The 22,369-nt window shown below is 37.5% G+C and overlaps 1 protein-coding gene across 6 annotated transcripts in view; it reads left to right on the top strand.

Annotated features, from left to right (window-relative positions):
- Window positions 1-22,369, top strand: part of LOC116176360 (cAMP-specific 3',5'-cyclic phosphodiesterase) — a 416,659-nt gene that overhangs the window by 217,578 nt on the left and 176,712 nt on the right. For 4 of the 6 annotated variants that reach the window (XM_031494887.1, XM_031494885.1, XM_031494883.1 and 1 more), the window contains exons 2-3: window positions 11,431-11,613; window positions 12,244-12,276. In XM_031494887.1, the coding sequence (XP_031350747.1) occupies window positions 11,431-11,613; window positions 12,244-12,276 (216 nt within the window). Of the gene's footprint in view, window positions 1-11,269; window positions 11,374-11,430; window positions 11,614-12,243; window positions 12,277-22,369 lie in introns of those variants that run through there. The other 2 variants (XM_031494886.1, XM_031494882.1) reach the window with 2 other exon arrangements.

Below are 22,369 nucleotides of genomic sequence, written 5' to 3'. Positions count from 1 at the left end.
ACTAGCACCTTTAAGTGAACCGTTTATATCAGTAGGTGTACATAACCTAAAAATCAATATCACTAAAAGCAGAAAATGTTGTCTTACTACTCGAGCTCACGAAATCTATTAATTAAAGGTAGGTAGTGGAAAGTACGCAACTTACAGTGGAGATTGTTCAAGGATACTTTCTCCGAGTGTACCAATTAGATTATCCCTTAAACAAAACAAAATTTGAAAACGAAATTAACGCGTCCGCTCTCTGGAAGCTTTTCGTTCTTTTAAATTGCGTCAAAATGTTTACACGTTCTTTGATTAATCAAACGTTTAATTTTTGTGCAATCCGTTCGTCACATTTGCAGTGTCATATTTAAATCATCATCTGGGTTTAGGATGTTGCGGGCTGAACGTGAATTGTTAAATTCCAGAATATGGCGAAATCTCTTGTGTTCGTTTCTGGACATGGAAAATAACAGCTGGGTGTTACAGGTGTAATGTAATTTCTGTGTCCCTTCTCGCTGTTTTATTCGGGATTATTAAAAGTTTGTCATCTTGAATAGGCGCCAGGGAATTGTTCTCTTTTGATACGAATTGTAAACACGAGACGGTTTTTATACCGTTGTTTTTAATCGCAAAAGAGATCATTATTAACGAGAGACCCAGCTCGTAAAATAACAAAAATGGGGTGTGCTGGCCAAACGTTAGACTCCATGACGTTTACCCATAAAGTCTGGAGGAGGTGCTACCCAATTCCGGTCTCGGGTTGCCCCAGTCATTGGCCCGTATGAATAAAAATAAGCAAATGCTTATATTTGAAAAATTCAAAGTAAATACTCGTAAGTGCTCCTCCGCACTGGGCGACTTAGCAGCGCTGATAAGTAGAAGGACATGACGCAGTGCAGCGCTGCTAAACAGACCAGTATGAAGGGGCAGTTACGAGTATTTACTTTGAATTTTGCAAGTATAAGCATTTGCTTATTTTTATTCATACGGGCCAATGCTTCATGAAGCAGACTATTTACAAAAGTATACTCAACGGTATCTCATCGCACGATGCACTGATCGCCCTCGAGTAATTATGACTCTCTTATTATTGAATGATATGTGGAAGGGCTATGCACATGGTTTTGTACTGAAATTGAGACGACATATTCTATAATCAGCAACACAATCAGTTTCTCCAACAATGCCTATTTTTAGATGTATGACTGGTCGGATGTGGATGAGACGGATCGGTAGTGACAATTCGATGATTGAGTCGCGTGACTCATTCATGTATGTGTTTATCGCCAATTATTAAATGGCGTATCTGTTGAAATCCTCCAACATTTTAGGTTTGTAAAAGTTGAGATTTTGAAGGAACTTTTCAAATAGAATAAGAAGCAGCCCCATCTTAATTATACAGGTGCTTTAAAAAGCGATATTCAAATTCCTCCGTGATACAAATACAAAATTGAGTTTAAATGAATTACGTTCCTCTTAATTATTGTTACATTTCTGTTTAAATAAACACCCAAAAATTCGTTTAACGTTTTCTTATCCGTTAACGTATCACTATTTATGGATTCCGCTCGCTCGTTCCGAACGATCCTAATAGGATAGGATTATCCGTATTTTTGTAATGCGCTTTTACAGCAAACGCACGTTGCACACTAGTTCAACGCTCCATGACTACTGAAATTTCCACTTGTGTCGACGCTCAAGGACGTTTACCCCACTCCAAAAGCTCAGTTGCCCTTTGTGAGCACCCTCCTTTAACACATTGTTCTCAATATGTTCGCACTTTAAGTTTTAATTCTATCAAAAGTTCCAGGTCGAAGAGAATGGGAGGCCTTTCGTTGGAATACCATGAACAGATGGAGAAACAAATTTGCCTTTGTGTATTTTATTTACTCTGGTGCGGGTGGTTGTATGTCGTCTCTGGATGCCGTAATCCAGTGATAGTTGTTCGGCAACTTTGGGAACAAATTAGAAGCAGAGCCATGTCAAAATGATAGACTTTGCACGTCACTTTCAAGTCTCGGTTTTGTGCGTACAAAAAGATAAGTAAAATGAAAATTAAATATTTCAAATCGTACAGTAAAAATCAGGTAATCGAAGTCAAATGCATTTAAACAAATTAATGAAAGCAAGATACTAGTGACGTGACATAATAGATACAATCGGAAAATACATAAATATGTATTTAGCACAAAAACATATTAAACGCATATACAATTCAATTTAGACAAAGCAACTTATAAACAGAAGTTAATTAGAGGACCCCCCTTCTCGTATTGCTTACACACTGTCCGGCAGCGGGCACGAAAAGAATAGATACAGCGAATAATCGAAACTGTATTGCATTAGGTTAATAGAATCATACACCATCTCGTACAAGATGCTCATGAATATATAAAAAATTAACGTTATCATAATATCGACCGGCATAAACACGTGCACATACAAGCAAAAGAATGAACGGTAAAGCAAAATAATGATGGCGGGTACACGTCATTACAGTAGTTACTCGTAATTACTTTTTCAAACAAACAAAAAGCATTGAGAAATCGGTATGTTTGCACGTTATTCTAGCAATGGAAAAACAGAAACCCACGCCGACTTTCTGTCAACCTTCTTTCCCCAAAAATCCCTGTGCCAACAACTGCACAGAACGGTTAAAGTCGAAGACTTTTCACTATAGCTGTATACAGTGTCTTGAGTAATTTGAACCATCAGTTAGGATTATGGCAAAGAATGCGGGGAAATTTGAAATTTGATATTATTTGAGTATGGTTTTTATCTCAAACATTTTTGATACATCTTTTGGATAAAGGTTGTTGTATACTATCCCTACTCGGTACAATCGGGGCCAGACGATACCTCCTTTTCTATGGATAGTTTACCGTAGTGAGACTCATTGCGTTTCGATTATGGGACACATGCAGTACTGAATCCACCCATCGATATCGCGTGCAGAGTTGAGGAATTTTTTACGACAGAAAAAGGAACACCCTCTTCCAAGCTAACTGGTGCAATAGACCAGAACTACGAATCGACTTCAGTTATAATGAAATTGATCGCAAGAGGAAAGCAGGACGTGTTCGCCCTATTGCATCAGTTATAGAAAATAATGTAATAGTCGGGGCGTCCTTGTGCTGTTCGGCGGAGATGCTTTTTTACAGTTTGTAACCTGGTCAGTCCGCTTTGAGTAGTTGAAGACACGTTTACACCCTGTACGTGTCATCTTAGCAGTACGCTTCACTTCAAAACTACAATGATATTTAATCACACATTGAGCACACTCAGTAAATATCTGTCATAACCGGATGATTATTCTTGAATCGGTGCTTGAATTGTCAACAGACTTGTCACCCCATAAACAGAACTTAAATCGCATTCACATCTAATTACAGACGGGCGTTGAAATGAAGATAATAATATACAGAACATTAATGCGACAATCACGCTTTTGAAAGCACATAAGTTCAAAGTTCGCATTCAAACAAATAACAAACCTTATTACTTATCTTTCCATCCGGCGCACAAATTGAAACAAGCGTTAAAAATGATTTCCCTTTCGTCCCCGTAGAAATTAATGCATCAAAATAGATACTTGCCTATGGAACATAGAAGAGCCTTATTGGTTAATTTAGTCAAAATACATGCACGGGTTATGAATGCTAGGAAAAAAGCGACTAACAAATACGTTCAGTTCCGCAACAATAACTCGAGTCACATGCGGTCAAGTAGCGAACGTAAAATGGTTCATAAAAAACAATTCTTGTTTCAATGAAAATGTCCAGACCTATTTCACCTTTCTGTTTGTCTAACGAGTGCGTAATTTCATGTCAATGAACCTCAGAACTGAATACCGGATGCGAATTTTGCTACCCATTTTTACAGTGTTTTTGGACGTTTTCAACGAATAAAAAGCGTCAATGAGCTGAGTAAACAAAGTGACCAGCGGACATTATTCTTTCTACATGCACTACGATAATGTCATCAGGACGTGCGCGTCGGTGTTATTTTTGTACGCGAAAAAATTTCGCCCTTGAGGTTTTCGAATTTTATTCCTGAGATAGCAATTTTTACAAAAAGCATTTCCGTGTTTTTTAAAATTTAATTATTAACGAACAAAAACTATAAAGGCTTTTATAAAACTCAATTAAGAATCACAGTAAACGTGGCATACTAAATTTAAACTTTCGTTTAAAATAGATGATGTAATTATCGTCGTAAATTTTGCGTTGGTACAGCCGAAAATTGCAATTATTTTAATTTATTAATGGAACGTTAATGCGGTTTGACGTTTTGTATTAATGTAATTTACTTTAGGAGTACACCCATGTATTTTTGTCATGTCATTAAATTGGTGTGTGGTTAAAGAACCGAAGCTCTAGCGCGCTATGTTTAAAAAAGTACAGATTATCCTGCACTAGGGTAAATTAAGTTATTTACCTAAACCTAGTTTACTGTTGTTTATTGATACGTAAATTCGAAAGCCGTGTCCACCCGTAAACATCGTGTCTCTAAATTCATGTGCAACCTGCGGATGTTCCGATGAAAATACACAGTTTTTAAGCCTGCATGCAGTGTTGCGTTAAATGATTTCTGTTGTACAACGTGTGGCTCTATTTTGCTTGCTTTTCTATTAGCGAATCAATGCTGTGTTAATAAAAACCGAACAGGTTTCATAATTCATTACAAAATCAATAACTGTGTTTTAATCACCCTCCGTAGCATGTATTATTAATACTCGGTTCTTCGCCGTAAGGATTTATTTGTCGAAACTGCGGTAATTGGTTTCTCCGTTGGAATCTTGGTTGGAATCTATCTAATGGACGAGGTCACATACTAACGAAATTCATGAAAAAGAACTATTTATTTTAGGTTGTTTAGTTATATCCCGTTTTGGATATATTTTTTCCACTAGCGCATTGAGTATGTTGTAATATAAAAGTAAGAAATTTGAGTCGGTGATGTCTCGGGATTGACTTACCTTGTCTTTCATTTTATTGTCATATTGTGACCTGTCGCGCGGCTACTCACTCAACGCTGCATCCCCTCGAATTTCTTTTAAGTTAAAATCCCTTCTTAAAATGTACTTACTGCAGTCTTGCTTTAGATACCGTTTAAAATCGCTGTAGATGTTTTGCTTCTTTATGTATTTATTTATGTCTCTCTTGTTCTGGGCCCTCAACAGGCTTGCGCCCAATTTTGAAGTGACCCGCATAATGCTTTTTAAAGGTTTCCCTGCAGAAGGTCTTAAGTTGTTCTATACTATTCCGGTATTGACCTTCGAATTCGGAAAACTGCAGGAAAACCCAATGCTGAGTAGCCGGTAGAAGGCTCGAAACTGATCTAAGTAAATTCTCATCTCTGTCACAGATGAAAAATTCTTACCTCAGCCCAAGTTCGAACACCCGACCTCCCGCTATGTAGCCCAAGGCTCTACCACTGAGCCACATAGTCGGTTAAACCTTTTTTTAGGTTTTATATCCTTAGAGAACGTTTATACCTAGGATCATTTAGATTTTTTTAGAATTTCTTTGAGGTCTTTTTGGATTCTTGGAATCGAATATTTTAAATCCTGTTTCGAATCTTGTTAGAATCTGTAGAAGCCTGAGAATTTGTGATGCCTCTGATGGATCTTTTTTTGGGTTATTAAAACCCTTATAGCCTGTAATTTTTTTGTAGTATTCTACAACTTTGTACTTTTCAAATTATTGGAATTTGGTGAGGTCAATCTCCTTCATCAGCCATATGAAAAAGCTTTTTGAAAGGATTCTGGCTGGCAGAATCGAGAAATGTATGTTGTCTGATTGGAAGCACTCACTAAATGAATTGCAGGCGCTAAACGGCAGGCGATGATAATTTCCTCCCTAGATGTTAAGAACGCATTTAGTCCCCATCGGTAGCTAAAAGGAAAGTTATGGAAATACAAAGAAAAATGGCACTGCACATCATTGCTGCTTATTGAACGGTAGCGAGAGAGACGTCTTCGTGGTAGCCAGCGGTCCTGCTGGTAAAGACCCGATACGAGATGAGGCCGCGAACCGAAATCATGGCGATGTGGAAGGAGGAATGCACCGGCAAATGATCATGGACTGGGGAGCTGGTGAGAGACGTAATCTATCATTTTGTCACATAACTCCACACCGACCAAAATTAGAGAAAAGATAAATGACGTGTAAAGATTGTGAGGAGATTGGCACCGTGGGGAGTGTGATATTGAAATACAGGCGATAGGGAAATGGAAGGTTTGGCTTGGTCCTGAGGATATGTGAGTCTATTGAGAACGGTTAGTTAGGTACAGTTGCAATGCGACTAGCTCAAATCTTCGCTCGTAAAGTTTTTAAACCATCAATGGTTATATGTCTTCCAGACATCCCAATCGTCCTTTGTGAGTCCCTTCTCCGATAATCTGTTCTTGAAATATAAGAAATTATATCCGAACACGATAAGGGGATGAGGAGGACTATGGCTGGTAGAAATTAATTCATTAGAGTACCATGAAGGTTAGAAAGAAGGGCGGTAGTTGGTAGAAAACAGTTCCTTCTGTTGAGAGGTTTAATTAAAGATTACCATGGAAACCTCCCCATCGGTCACAAACTAATCTCGAAAATGAGTGGCGCGAGAAAGTTATAATTGGTACAATTCATTTCGATGAAACCTTTCATTTGAATATCATGAAGGGTAGAACATCATGTGTTCACCCCCCCCCCCATTTTCAATAAATGTCTCAATTGGCACCACTGAAGGTATGCGTATGCAAAACTGAGAGCAACTGGTTGTTGTATGTAAAAGTTATGCACGTTTTCTTTTCAAAAACAACATAACATAATTAAGCCCTGCCCCCCCCCCCTCCCCACACACACTCTTAAGACAGCGAAATTGTTGGTCCTCTGGTACACCTTCAAGGTATAGGCTACCTATTGCAAAAAATCCAGGACTTTAGAACCATTCCCCTAAAAGTAGTTCCACACGGTAGATGTGGGTCCGGACGAACGGACGGACAACACGCAAACAGTGCCACATTTTTTACTTCTTAAAAAGATGTGTTACAAAAATGCCTTATCTCTTGAAGAAATAAAAATTATTTTAATCGCTCTTGTACCTAGAAAAACTGATTCTACTAAACCTCTATCACAGGAAATCACTGCTCAACATGGTTGAGAATCAAATGCTTTACTAAAGAGTTGAGTACTTACATTAAACTAAAAAAAATTATTTAAACCTACTCGTGGGCGTTGCCGCGTAACACAACTGTAAATTATGAGTAACGAGCGAATATAGACCACAGCAGCTATCAATTAGCGAAAACCCGAAGTCTCTAGGTGGCCCAGGGGCCGAGATCTCTATGGAATAGACAGACAGACAGACAGATGACGGAAAATTGATCACTTCCTTGTGTTACGCTAAAAATTAAATTCCTTCTTGTGCTACTAACCCCCTTAATCTGTATTCTGTAACCGTTTCCGTGGTGAAAAACCGAAATGGAACCAACGCAAAATTGACGACTCGCGTCTTTTTTTATCGCGGCCCACGCTATCTAAACCCGTCTGACTGTCGCCATCGCATTAACCCGTACAGCAACCGCTCACCAAAGCACCTGTCCAACTAACTCAATTAAACACAGGTACCTACCAACAAATATAAAAAATAATTACACTACGACTTTAAAAAATAAGAATTATATTATAAATATAAAACCTGGCATAATCCTCGGTACCGACAGAAAGATTTAGCATGAGAACACTTATCTAGGTCGTAATATAGGCTCTAAAACGTAGAAAAATTTACAGATGAAACAAATTTATTACACAAAATCAATAAAATAAGACTGAAATAAAAATAGGCAATACACATACCACGCAACAAACGATCGATTGAAACAATTAATTAAAGAAATGTTAATTACCTATCGGTTAAACTGACGTAACTAATAATATCAATGTAATTGATACGTTACTTATAACGTCTTTGGCCTGTTAAATTCCAGAACGTGTGCAAACAATGCTTCTCTCGCAACGGGAAACGATATTTTTATTTAGTATTCTATTTTCTAAATTTGAAATTGTGTTCTTTTCGTAGGTATTATGAAAGCTACTGAACATATTTCGGTCGATATAGAAATAACGAAGTAGATTGAATTCAATCGCATCCGTTATTTAACACATATCAATAACTATAACGTGTTAATTAAATAATCCAAAGAACCGGTCAATTCCGCTTTCTTAAAGTGATGCACAAACATCAACTGATGTTGTTTCTCAAACTTCTCTTCTTTACTTTAATTGAACTTGGATCTTGATCTAGATGGCACTGGGTTTATTTGAATTATTGATGCAAAATTGGCTCTTTGATGATTGAAAAAACTCCCTTTAACTGGTACTGGTAAAGGCTTCACATAAGAACAAAAAAATACTTTGTCTACTTCACTTCTTTAATTTCGACTTATACATTCACTTTAAACGGTGTAATAAAAATCTCTATTAACACTGTAACTTTCTTCTTCGCGAACTGGCACAACCAAAAAATCAAGGTTTAACGTCCGTCTGTTCTATTTGAAACAATTTCCTTTTCCGTTCCACTGCCAAATGCGTCTTCCAATACTTTAAACACCTGCGCTTCCTTATCGGCGATACCCGCTTATATAAAAACTTAATTAGCTCATGCAGCGATAACGCTCTTATCGCAATGACCGGGGATAACATGAGACAAACTTTTACAAAATGTTACATGCGAATCTATCTAATAAGAAAATTAACAAATTAATCGGCGATTATTTAAACAAAATTACACATCAAATAGATAAATAATTCGTAATAAAATCAAAAACGACTTCAAATTCGAATACCAGAATTTGTGTTCATTTTGAATTAGTGGTCAGAAATAAAATTATCATACAGGGTAACCCAACATTATTATAGGCGCTGATATCAAATAAAACGCCCGCATGACGTAGTTTATACAATTTGCCGACTTGGCTCCGCTTCATTAATTGTTTCTTTGAGGAAATTGGAAAACGGTAGCGTAAAAGACTCCGCCTGGCAATATTCAAGAACGAAAACACAGGAGGAGACAATTTTGAGAATTTATTTGGCTAATTTATTCAGTCTGTTGTGCCACATCCCCATGGGAGGATATAGGTAGCGTTTGCATGTGCAATTCCGCGCGATCCGCATATTGTACGGTCGTCGTAATAGTCCTACCGAAAGGACTATTCGCAGTGTGGTGGATAAATTGTACACTGGTATAGTGAACAATTCACCAACACTGTTAGTCTGTTACGTCAACGTGACGCAAGATCTCTGCCGAAAACGTCACCGATATCCGTGGGAGTGTGCAGAAGAATCAGAGGCGTTTCGCGATTTCGCAACTTGGAGAATTTTGCGCAGTGACTTGGGTCCGCAGTCCGCACCCGGACGTGTGTTCGCTGAATAGAACCGGGAGCAGTTGGAAACTCGCTTTAATTTTCATCGAAAAATCATCTTCAGCGATGAGGCCCTTTTCTGCATCCACATCAATCCACATGCGAGACACAAAAGCGTCCACTTGCATTTCTAAAAGGTCACTGTTTGGTCTGGATTATGTGTTGGCGACGTCGTCGGTCCAGAGCCTTTGAGAGTGACGTACACCGGGCCATCACTGTCAACGACAAGCGGTATAGGTCGATGATCAACTTGTTTTGGCTTGAACTGGATGATATGGACGTGCTCATGCCACATTACACATTCTGCACGAGCGATTTGAGGACAGTCATCTCACGTGGAGGTGTTGTGAACTGGCACCCGAGATTTCCTATTACGCAGTTATTATGAAATAATGATCAAAATGCTTAGTATGACCAGTGAATAATAAATTATTATTCAATGGTATGACTTTGAAATGTGTGATAATTTTCCGCAAGCCTTGCTAATTCTAATTTCAAACTTTGATCTTGTAAATTGGGGCAATTCTTATGTTTTACGGCTAAACAAACATGCGTCTTACGCCATAAAAGCTTTATTGTATAATTTACGTGTGTGGTTTTATGACTAGTCAAGTGAATTACTGGAGATGTACCGTCAAAGTCAAATTCCCATATACGTAAAGCTAATTATTAATAATAATACTAGTAAAGCAGGCCTTCCACGTGCATTCATTTCATCGAACTTTGAATTAACGCCATGTCTTCGAACTTGTAACAGAATGTTAAAACACCACTTCCACATTCGCACATGGTTCGTACAAACTTGGCGAACAAATACAGGTACGATTGTGCACGCGAAAACAACGATATGCGTTTTCGGTTCCTCAAATACTACAATGTGTAAATCTATCTCACTTATGTCTTAACTCCAGGAGCGACAACCACACCCCAGCATCGCTCCGCGCCAAGAATTTAGGGTTGGCAAAACTCTTCGCTCCGCACCAAGAACGAAGCAAACTTTGCGCGATGACCACTTCCACGTTCGAAGTAGGTCTGTTTGTAGGAGTATACACTCCAAGTTTGATGAAATGAATGCACGTGGAAGGCCTGCTTAAGATTTTTCATTATCTGTATCACAGATAAAAATCTACAACGCTCAACAAAGCGTCAGAGTTACTGTTTTTCTACCCACAAAGGTGCTTCAACTCCAAATTATGTTTACTACCATCGCCATATTTACAAATTTTTACGAACGACAAATTGCACTACCCACCTTTATCATATTGCAACAAGATTAGAAAATGGAATGTAAACATTCAGGTGGTCGACAGTTTACTATCATGCGTATTAATAGCGCTTTGGGCCCGCCATCCATATTTTGCGTGATACACTCGAATGTAGCGTAGAACTTTGTTACAATACGTAATCTAAGTAAATCCTTTGTTATATAGACAGCGCAAATCTCCTCTGACGTCAGATGGTTTATTTGATGTCAGTAGGTGAAATTATTTCTGAGATGTTAGGGGCTATTCTTGTGCTTGTTTATTTTCTGCTGTCAAAGTAACGCAAGGGGTAAAGATTTTTTTATCCGTTTGCGATGGTGATGATGGCTCTCATTGTAGAAAAGCAACATTGAAAACTGCGTAGTTAATCTAGTGAAGCGATACATCATACCGTGTGAATTTAGGTTCAAAATATCAAGAGGTATGCCACCACTGCACCGCGCAAGTAAACATCGTCCATTATTCACCATAGTCGCTATTACACTACCAACCCAATGATTTAAGTAACTAAAGATAACGTATCTCACACGATGATAATTAACCGATTAGTTAGCCTTCTATACAGTAAAATACTACAAGTAGGTAGTGCGAGACCATCTCTTTCCCGTCGCGGAATGCGCCAAAGATGCCTATTAGTTTAAAGCGAATTTACAGACGGAATTCCGATTACATCCCCAGATTGACAGGAATTAACGAATTAATCATATCCAAATTGTACTATTGTAGAACGAACGCGTGATTTGCGTTACTAAAAGAGCGTCTCTGTTGCAGTTTTGACGTCGAAAATGGTGCCAGTCCCGGAAGAAGTCCTCTCGATGGTGCAGCTTCTCCCTCTGCGGGCTTGGTTCTTCAGAACCTACCGCAGCGGAGAGAAAGCTTCCTGTACCGCTCGGATAGCGACTTTGAAATGTCTCCAAAGTCGATGTCCAGGAACTCCTCCATCGCCAGCGAAAGGTAAGTTTGCGACATGTGAATTTTACCAATCTGTTTTCGGTGTAGAAAGTATGCAAAGTTTATTTGTAGTATATACTCCAAGAATAATATTTGTATAAGATAGCAGAGCGAGATTTTTGTTTGGAACGATACCGCTCCTGCTCGTATTTCAAATTTCGCTATCTAGAAATCTACACTTTCAATTTTATCTCTATTCGTGTTACGAACCCGTGAAATTGGCAGAATCCTCTTATACGCGCATACTCAGTGCAAGTCTTTAACGCTAGATAGCGCAAAGTGCTCGATGCGAAACTCCCTCCAAACGATCAATAAATAACCGCCGGCCGCAATAATTTATGCACCATTTAGCAACAAGTACTCATTTGCAATTATTTTAGCATTCAACTCGCTACTTTAATTTAAAGATCGTAACGCGCCCCGATAATTGTCAATTTGCGAATTTGAATGCAAATGCAAAGGGATCCACTCGTACCTAGAGCCCCGGCCAAATTGATTATTTTCGTTCTCGTTTCATCCACCGTAATTTAATACGCGCAAATGTGAGAGAAGGGATTTGCAATTGATGTAAACCTACACTGTATTAGAAATATTTTAACTTGGACATCTTGACATTTTGATGCTATTTTACAGATTCAAGGAGACAGAAAGCATTTTGGAACGATCGTATGTACTAAAAAGATTTTTTGGACTGTTTTGCACAATAGTTCACCTATAGATACGCATATATAGAACGTATTATAGTCTTACGATTTTCGGATTTTTGTAGATAATCTAGTGCATGCACTTATAACAGTGTGATTGTTGTGATTGTCATAACTTTGTTTTGTGTTTATGTGATCGTTGCTTTCTTTCTCGTTTCTCCTTTTCCTGTGTGTTGCCCATGTGTTCATTGTTATCTGATTACAAATGGAGTAGAGATGTGCTTTTGAAACTAGCAGCTACAGCGCAATTACCCAAGGATACTATATAAGAGGTTTTCTGGAAAAAATAAAAGTTAGCAGGGGCAGTATGCGCCAATATATTACGCCCTTGTACAGCGTGATAAGAATGGAAAAAACATTATTGCATCACAATTCTTCAGTGTCGAATTTTTAAGACGGAGCGCCTACTAATCGCTATCCCTTATGTTGAAAATGCACGTTTACCAATTTGTATTGGTATTTTACATAGAGTTGAAGATTTTTTCAGGTTCGTGGTGTAGATTTGTCTTTGTTAGGTTCATGTACTTTTGGAATGTACCTTTCTGTACTTTTTTACTTGTATCTAGCTCAGGTAAAAATAGTTTAAAAGAGGAAAGATTTATACTTCACTGATATCTCATTATTTGTCAATACATAACGTGTAGTGAACCAACGTTTGAAAATATACTGATTTAGAAATACATACTCCAATTTGTTTTGGAGAGTTTATGTAACTCGCTTTTAGGCCTCTTTTTCACTAAACTCTTTTTGAATTTACATGAACAAATTTAAAATTAATAAACGTTCGATATGGCGCGCACAACTAGACAATTTAGTTCGCTCATATTTCCCAATGGTGTCTTTTAATCATTGTAATTGTCGCTATCCTCAAGCGGATGGAGCTATTAACGCCTCGTTTCTAATTTCCACAGGTTTGCTCTCTGGAAAACACTTAGCGCTTTTTGACCCTGAGATGTTTACACTGCTTTCCCTTCTTCAAAAAGACATATTTAAAACTGTCGCGTAAAAACAACGCAAATTAATTAATAGTACGTCGCAGGCGTCAGAAAAAAAGCTCTGGATTATTCAAATCTTCAATTCCCAATAGGAAGTTTTATATTTCGACTATTACTACAGTACTTCTTCTAAATAAATTTATTATAGCTGTTTTGCGGCAAAGAATTTTGACCCTAAACTTCTGTTCTTGCACTCTCTTTTATAATTCACTTAGCCCTTAACTATAGAACCAACCCGCTTTTTAAATTGACCAATTTATGGCACTAATTGGTTGCATATCAATCGTAATATTTGTACTCTTACTAAATTTTCTTGCGTTTCTGCGATCCGACTTCAATAATCAAAAGGCAAAAGACATGATTCTTAAAACTTTGAACAGAGTTACAACTGACAGAAACATAACAATACCAAGAGCATTTCACGGGAAATTTGAAAAAATCAATATTTCAAGACATGCAACAGTTTTCAAAGATTTTGGGAAAAGGAAATTGTAATATCGAGTTTACAGAATGTTTCAAAAGAAAGTCAAGAAAGCTTTAGAGGAGTTTGCTAGAAAATATCACGAGCGTTTGATGAAAAGCTCATAAGACCATTTTTCTTTAAGATGTGAGTTTTTTGGTTTCTTTAGATTAAAATTAACCAGATATTTTTTGGGAGGATCTGTGACATCTTCCATTTCGTTCAACCTTACAGGTTTAAAACTGTTTACTTTGCCTTTTTGGTGGAGCTATTCGACGCCGGACCGACTGCGGACAGTCGGATTGTCGCCGACCACCGCTCACGGGATTATCCGGCGCTCGGTACCTGGCGGCAGGTAGTAGGCCATGGAACACGTGCGTGCCGTTACGGCAGTCTGGGAAGGGGGGGGGGCAGATTTTCTCGAATTTTCTCGAAATAATAGCGCAGGTTTTTCCTTGATAACCCGGTACAAAATTTTATAGATCGCCCAGATGGTCCTCTCCGATGGGGGCAATGTGAAATCAAGTCGGATTTGACTTTGTGTTTTGTCTGGGTATCTTGAGTTATTATTACAGTGAGTACTACAAGTGAGAGGGACGGCTCTGGCCCACAAATCGGGATTCTAACTTGTTTGTCGGTTTTTTCATTGTCGCTACAGGATGCCATTTGACATTTAAGGAGCTTAGAAGTGATTTTGCAGTGGCGGAGTGCTTGAAAGGCAGCTTTGCTGTCACGGATGTTCTCATTATTTTGTTGTCAATACTGAAATACGGTTGAGAATTTTCCTCGTGGTTCTGTAACGACTGTGGAAATGGTCCAGCCACAGAACAGTTTTCGGAGATGGCCCGCCGATCGCGCAGCGACATTTCCCTATTGGCTTATTTCCGCTTAAAGCTGTGAATGCTTCCTCCAGGCCAGTTTGTAGATTCTGAAAGCTAGAGGTTCTTTTGGCAAAGAACAGGTGCTCGATCTCTGTTTTTGCCAGTTTTTATTACCGCGAGAAAAGATGTTAAATTTTGATTATGTGTCATTCGATTGTAGGAAGATTCGCCCCGAGAAAAACTTCCTCAGGCGAAATTAGCGTGGGCGAGTTTTCTTGGGTGCGAATATTTCGAGAGCGAATTAGTTAACATGGAGAATTTCCTCGGGAAGAATCTTCCTACATTATTAAAATTTAACGTCTACTCTTATTGGACCAAATTTAAAAAAAGCTGTATAATTTAGGGGAGATGCTAGACAGGGGTAATATTTTCACAAATTTTCAAATGAAGCGAACTGTTGCAGGTGTTTTCCCAATAATAACGTTCAAAACGAAAAAGTCATAGAACTTAGAGGTGAACTCACAAATCGGCACAAAAACAGGTGTAAAAAAATTATGCCTAAGAAAGGTGGGCAAAGTATTTTTCTCGGAAAGGAAAGATGCTCTAAAATAAAGAAATAATAATACACACCAACCCAAAAAACTCACAAAACATTCGGAGTATGAGAGGAGTTCAATATAAATATTTCATTTTTTCAAAATTGAAAGGGCTGAGCATTTGTCAGAGCACAAATCCAAGACTGGTCCACCTCACTAAAATATATGCACCTAGTGCGACTTCTTCGTCAAGTACTTCGACTATTTCGACTCCGTTCTCGTAGCTCTACTGCACCGGTGCGGACAAAGAGTCATTTGATATGCGCATACACCGATACACGAACACCGTCGAGCACTACTTAGAAAGGTACTTCGACGAATATTTCGAGTACTTCGACTGAAATGTACACCTAGTTCAACTAGTGGACCAGTCTTGCACAAGTCCACATTGACCTTTATGTTCTAGTATTAAACTGAGCCGATGAAGAAAAGTTTTGATATTTTCCGAAACGAAAGGCGCACAAAACAGGGAGATATCAACTTAACTCGCCGTATATTTCCATAACCGTATTCTTAATAATTAATAATAAAAGCATATCTCTACACATGTATTTAGGTGGCTTGCAGCTTTTCTTTACTCAAAGGAAAGAATACACTAAACTTATATCGCCATCTGGCGGTACACTCATTCACCCTGTACAAGAGATTCGGACACCTTTCTATTTTTCTACCACTAACAACTTTTTGTGATCATGTCTTAAAGAATTTGTCTGTCCACCCTTCATGAATGCCACTAAACTTTTGTCTTGTGCGTGTCTTTCTAATTTTTCTTGAAATTGCTAGGTATTATATAATTATGTATGATTATTTATTGAACTATTTGAAATGGCACTCGTCATTTAAAGGGAGACTAGTGATAAACTTACCGTTTTAAATCGACAGGTGGTGGAACAAATACCTACTATTGCAATTATTCTTACTAACTTTACCCCCATATGAATTTTAATCCAGGTGAAGGTAAAATATAGGTACTAACGAAAGATCTCGAGTGCCATAGTAGCATAATAAAAGTATAAGGTAACGTAAGAAGTCGTGCGTCATAATAGCAACATGAAAAAAAAGTGAAGTAACAATTCTAAGAGGTAATCGCAGAGTCTATTGTAGTAAAAACGCGACCAAATTTATTAAGAACTTCCACCACCTCACCTACGTTAGAAGGTTTATAGTGTTAAAGTTTAACATAAGGAGTTAAACATAGAAAACGGACACATCACATCATATACAAAGAGCACCATGCCCTGTAAGTATTGTTAATTGCAATGGAAAATGGTCATAATTTTTTCAGGGCATGTTCAGCATCCGTCGCAACAAAAACTCTCGATAAGGCTTTAATTTTATTAAGTTTGAAAAAACTCAACTACCTTGATCAACTTCACAATTCCAAAGAATTAATTAACAAATCATCCTGGGTCGTAATTTGGGCTCGAATAAACATAGAACATTTACAGATTAAACAAAATAAGACTGCATTAAAATTAGGCACACAGGGTCAGAGTACACATACCACGCAGCAAACGATTGATTGAAACAATTAAATAAAGAAATCTTAATTACCTTAAAGTGTTAATAAACCGAAATATCCGATCGTAGTTGCGATTTTCATTAAATCGGAGCTTCGGAACTTCACTTTATTGATTGCAGTTGAATTTATACAACACTAGGTTCGTTGTGATTATGGACGTAATATTGGCTTTTTGATTATAGAAAAAAACTCCCTATAAGGGGTACTGGGAAAACTAAAAGAAGGGTCTCACATGAGCGATAAGCGCAGAAACGCTCCTACTAAATTTTACGCAAGCGTAGGCAAACGCTTCAGTTCGACTCGAATGAACGTTCACTTTTAAACAGTGTAATAAAAATCTCTTAGAGCACTCAACTTACTTTTTTCTACAAGACGGATTGCCTTGCAATAATGCGCTTAAATATGACAAAACTGCCAATCACCAAGACAATAAGCGGCTACCAAAAAGCAACGATTAATGTCTACCACCAAACAAGCAACGATTAGTGTCCGTCTCTCCTATTTCGGCCATTCTTCTGAAGTTATTTTCGCCTATCCTCTACTTGAATTTGCGCCTTCCAAATTAAATACTTGTGTTTTCTTATGGATGAATCCTGCTTATCTTCATAGACTAGCTTACGCAGCGATAACAAATTTCTTATCGCAACGACTGGATTTAAATGAGATCACTTTAACAACACAGTGTCCAAATGTCCCTAGTCTCAATGAACAGTAAAATAAAATCAAAGTATTACGCGATTATTTAAACAGAATGTTTCAGTGGGAGCAGAAAATAGTTTCTATTTAAAAAAATATAGTTCTTTCATTTTCAAAACTGAAAAGTTCGACATGAATTGCTTGGCGCTCTGTTTTAATTTTGTTAACAGACGGTACATATTTGTTAAAGTTTATACTTTATTTATGCAAACCCTGAAAATACTGGGTCAGTCTCGTTTGATTTATAAGTGGAAATTTATTTACTGAGGGGACGTATTTTTCAAGAATGTTGAAAAATCAATTCAAAAACCGTTCATTAGTCCTATAGCCATGTTTATCCCAAAGTTTCTCTAAAGTTTGTGTAAATCAAAAATAAAAACCAGAGCATCTGTATTATGCAAGTGCTTTATGGCCCAGTCCGATGGGATTCGCAAAGAAAAGCGCAAAAACGTTGTCCAGTTTTTCAATTAAATTTGGAAATCATGCATTTTTCGAAGATAATTAAAATAAAATAGACTTCTCAACTATAATTTTCTAACGGTATGACCGCAAGAGCGCTTCTGGAAGGGACTATTTTCTGTTTCGAAGGTGGCTACATTACTTCCCCAATGGCTGTCCCCTTGGTGAGAGATGCATTCATTTTAAGGAAATTAGAGCACGCACAGGTTTCGTGATTTATAAAGACTGCGCGCAAATTATTATGTATTCAATTCAATTAATTAATGTTAAATAAAAAGAAATTACCTTGCAAGTACTGTGTTCCAACATGACGATTGACCCACTGCCCCATCTACCTCATTTATAACCGAAACATCAACTTTTTTCATACCACATTAATGTATTAGATACGCTCGAAACGTCAGTTTTTTTTTTCTCTTTCTTGCTTTTCACATAACTTAATTTTATCTGAGCTTGACATATAAACATTATGAGAATTTATGGGCATAGAAACCGTATAATATCAATACTACAATAATTCAAAGTGAATACCTTTTTAGACACTCCATTCTCAAGGTATCAGAAGTTTTGACCGCGTCTCCACTGTCAATTTTCCCTTTGTAAGTATTTTCTTGCGACGCCCCGTTTTCGAGACATTTGCGTTTCACGATTTCACCCTATGGACGGATGCATTGCGTCTCTACCCTCCACTCTCCCTTTTCTTTCCTTTTCCGACACTTAGTTCTTTAGAAATCGCATTTTAAGTTTGAATCCCGCCGACCGATGAGTTGCATCTATTCTCTCTTTGATACTCCGTTTATGAGATATTCGCGTAGAGGGGTGAGTTCGCTGATGAAACCATTTCTATCGTCGAGACCTTTCATTGGAATGCCATGCAGTCTGAAGTGTTAGCCCTCCTTGATATTTATCAACCCATGTACTACAATGTTATACTCGTAAGGCGTCTATGAAGAAATTGAGCCACTAAACACATGGTCATTAACTAGCCCTATAACTTTTGACGTAGGTCTCGAGAAAAGAAAGCCTTACCTAATAATCGCCAACTAGAAAGTATAATGCACTGATTAATAAAGGTTGAATGTGATGTAATCGCGGATGTGCCGATAAGTATGACGTGGTTGTTCGAGAACCTTCTAGAAGATTCGGATGCATTCTGCAGCACTCAAAAACACTACACTGCTACATAAGCAAATCGAATTTCGTTTCTGGGCAGTTCCAATTTCAACGCCGAAGAAATATATTGCTCGTGCTGTTATAAATTATGTAATTGTAAGTTATAAAGAATATTTTAACTGTTAGAAATCAATTCATTTCAAGACTGTGATAAATCTACTGTTAGTTAATGGTAATAAATAAAGCACGTAATTAAATTTACGATACAGTATTGACTCCCGTGAAGTCAGTCATACGTATGCAAAAGTGTGCAAACCATGTAACAAAATGTTGATACAATTTAAGTAAAAACCACGTACGATCCCTTAACCTTCTCTACACTAACCTTCAACAACGAATAAAAAACATAATCTACCACAACCCCTAATGTAATAATTATCAGGTAGGTATATCAATAAATTGTGCGAGGTTTCTATAAAAAACTATTTTTGATATTGAGAGACATAATTTAGACATAATCCAAATACAACCCTATTATCGATCAGAAAACGTAATCAACCCCAACCCCTGATTTACCAAGTTTGCAATTAAAGTATGTCAACGTTTACCACGCGGTTTTGCGTTGTAGTGAATTACATTTTATGGTCGTTGTTCTAGATTAAGGTATACTACATTAAGGGTTCTTATTTAGTTTCTGTCTCTCACTATTTTAATACGCGGTTTGCGCATTTTAGGTTATAATAATAAATAATTGTTGCTCCCCTCACACTGAATACATTGTCATAATGAAAGCGCAGTAGCATTGCAGTCATATTTCTCATTTGTCTTCAGTTACTTTTGACTGGAAAATGCTATTGAAATAAATTGATTAATTATAATTCATTCCAAAGAAACTTACACAGATCAATTGAAGCACCATCGAATAGTCGGCGCTGAAAATACACGCCGTGTGTCTTCATCGTTTTTACTGTGAGGTGGGCTGGGTTGCCTAACCAGCGGAATACGTGATCACAACTGTTAGCTATCCAACAAAATCTACCCCACTGTTATAACTTTGGTTGGTACTCGTCGTTTAGATTCTCCTAATTATCCAGTCATAAATTGAAGTTATGCTTATGAACTGCATACACTTACACTTCCGTACAACTTCATTAAGAAATCTAAACAAATTGTAGGAGGGGCATATTTTTGTCACTACCCCACAGTTGTTATCAACAACCAATAAGTTACTTTCCAGTTGTTTAGCGATTATAAAAGAAGCAGACCGAGAAGGTTCACGCGTTCACCCACCGCTTTGTTTGCCGATAAGCTTCACGTCACGATCATTACACAAACATGTTGCAGCAGAAAAGAAACATATGCTTCTGACATTCTGAATTAGTTTCCAATTTAGATACGTAATACATCGGTAACGTTAGTTAATCTCTATCCTTGTACTGTGAACTAATCCCGTCGAATTGAGCTTTCCATACAGTTTGCTAATTGCTAATTACATTTACATTAATTGTAAAATATTTTTTTTATATTTTTATATTCCGTTCTCTAGCTGCCACGATTTAACTGCTACGTTGATTTATGTTGCGAAATGATAAATTTCTCTCGTAGATTAATGGGCGTATACATAAAATTACATTATTCTCCCGGCGTCTCGCCTATCTTTGTGAAAGGGCGTCTACCCTGATGCTCGTCACGTTTAATGGTGATTTTAGAAATGATTTTTAAATTTTCCCTTACACCTTAGTCAGAGAAGGAAACGTGCGAGAACTCAATTTCCCACGTACAGCCATGGCAGTACTTTTACTAGTATCTTCAGTTCTTGATTTGCCTATAGTCATTCGTTCATTCGCTTTTGCACTTTGCACGTCGTCATCTGAGGCATTAGCGACCTCTGAGGTGATATTTGAACAAAAAGTAGCCGCATGGTGCACCAAGACAATAAGCGGCTACCACACAGCAACGATTAACATCTACCACTAAACAAGCAACGATTAATGTCCGTCTCTCCTATTTCAGTCATTCTTCTAGAGCTGTTTCCGCCCATCCTCTACTTGAATTTGCGCCTTCGAAAGTAAACACCTGTGTTTTCTTATCGTCGAAACCTGCTTATCTTCATAGATTAGCTTACGCAGCGATAACAAATTTCTTATCCCACCGACTGGATTTAAATGAGATCACTTTAACAAAACAAATGTCCCTAGTCTTTCTAAAGAGAGTAAAATAAAATTGAAGTATTACGCCATTATATAAACAAAATGTTTCAGTGGGAGCAGAAAAATAGTTTCTATTTAAAAAAAAATTAGTTTTTTTTATGTTCAAAACTGAAAAGTTTGACATGAATTCCTGAGCACCTTGTTTTAATTTTGCCGGTACATATTTGTTAAAGTTTATACTTTATTTATGCAAACCCTGAAAATACTGGGTCTGTCTCGTTTGATTTATAAACGGCAATTTATTTACTGAAAGAACGTATTTTTCAAGAATGTTGAAAAAACTAAATTCAAAAACCGTTGATATAAGCCGCATGGTGCTAAATATGCTATATGCGGTTAGTCTACGGTTTGCGATATTGGATTTAAAATGGCGAACCCTGTGGGCCCTAAAATTGTAGTGGAACAGCGCAGTTTTTGTTCGCCCTTAGTTCTGTAATTTTACCTGAATGGTCTTTTTCAAACGTTCAATTTTTCTTCCATAAACATCACCACTAATCACAGTCTCAAAGATGGTCGCCATTAATTTTGCAGACGAAGATTACACCATTACAGCAATGTTAACAGCTACATTAACCACAATCATATGATTACGAACGAATAAGGATGTTTAAAGCTTTTACAAAAGTTGTCCTTGCAATGTTTGGAGTAATGTTCCTTGAAGAGGAATTATCCAAATAATTACTAGCTTCGGTATTTGAATTCAAGTTGACCGAATGACTCAATTCCTTATTTACGCGGTGAGATTATAGATGCGATTCACTCAAATCGCATCGTGCGTATTAATAAATCCAAATTATATCCTCCAGATCGGAGACATCGAGAAATCCCAAAGTAATACGCCAAATACTTAAATATGGTGCAATTATAACCACATGGATTTCTATTAATACACTCCGCTTATGGGTGGTCTATCACGCTGCCTGTAATTGAATGAGAACGGAAGAGAAAAGCATAGAATGCACTTTTAAGCTAGCGTGAAGGACTCCACCAATACAACAGAATGACAGTATTTTAAATGTTAGAGTGGTTCTCAAACAAACAAAACAGTGAGCGTCAATCAATTAATAAGTGCGTACTTGAGAAATAAACTGCTACAAACTGATCTCCATTAATATCTCTTAAAAAAATCACGTTTTGACTTCTTCGTCCACCTGTGAATGATGTTCCGAATATCCCCTTCCCT

The sequence above is a fragment of the Photinus pyralis genome, unplaced genomic scaffold (genome assembly GCF_008802855.1).
Source record: "Photinus pyralis isolate 1611_PpyrPB1 unplaced genomic scaffold, Ppyr1.3 Ppyr1.4_LG7, whole genome shotgun sequence".
Taxonomy (NCBI): Eukaryota; Metazoa; Arthropoda; class Insecta; order Coleoptera; family Lampyridae; genus Photinus; species Photinus pyralis.
Note: the sequence above shows the minus strand (reverse complement) of the source record. Positions and strands in the feature narration are given on the sequence as shown.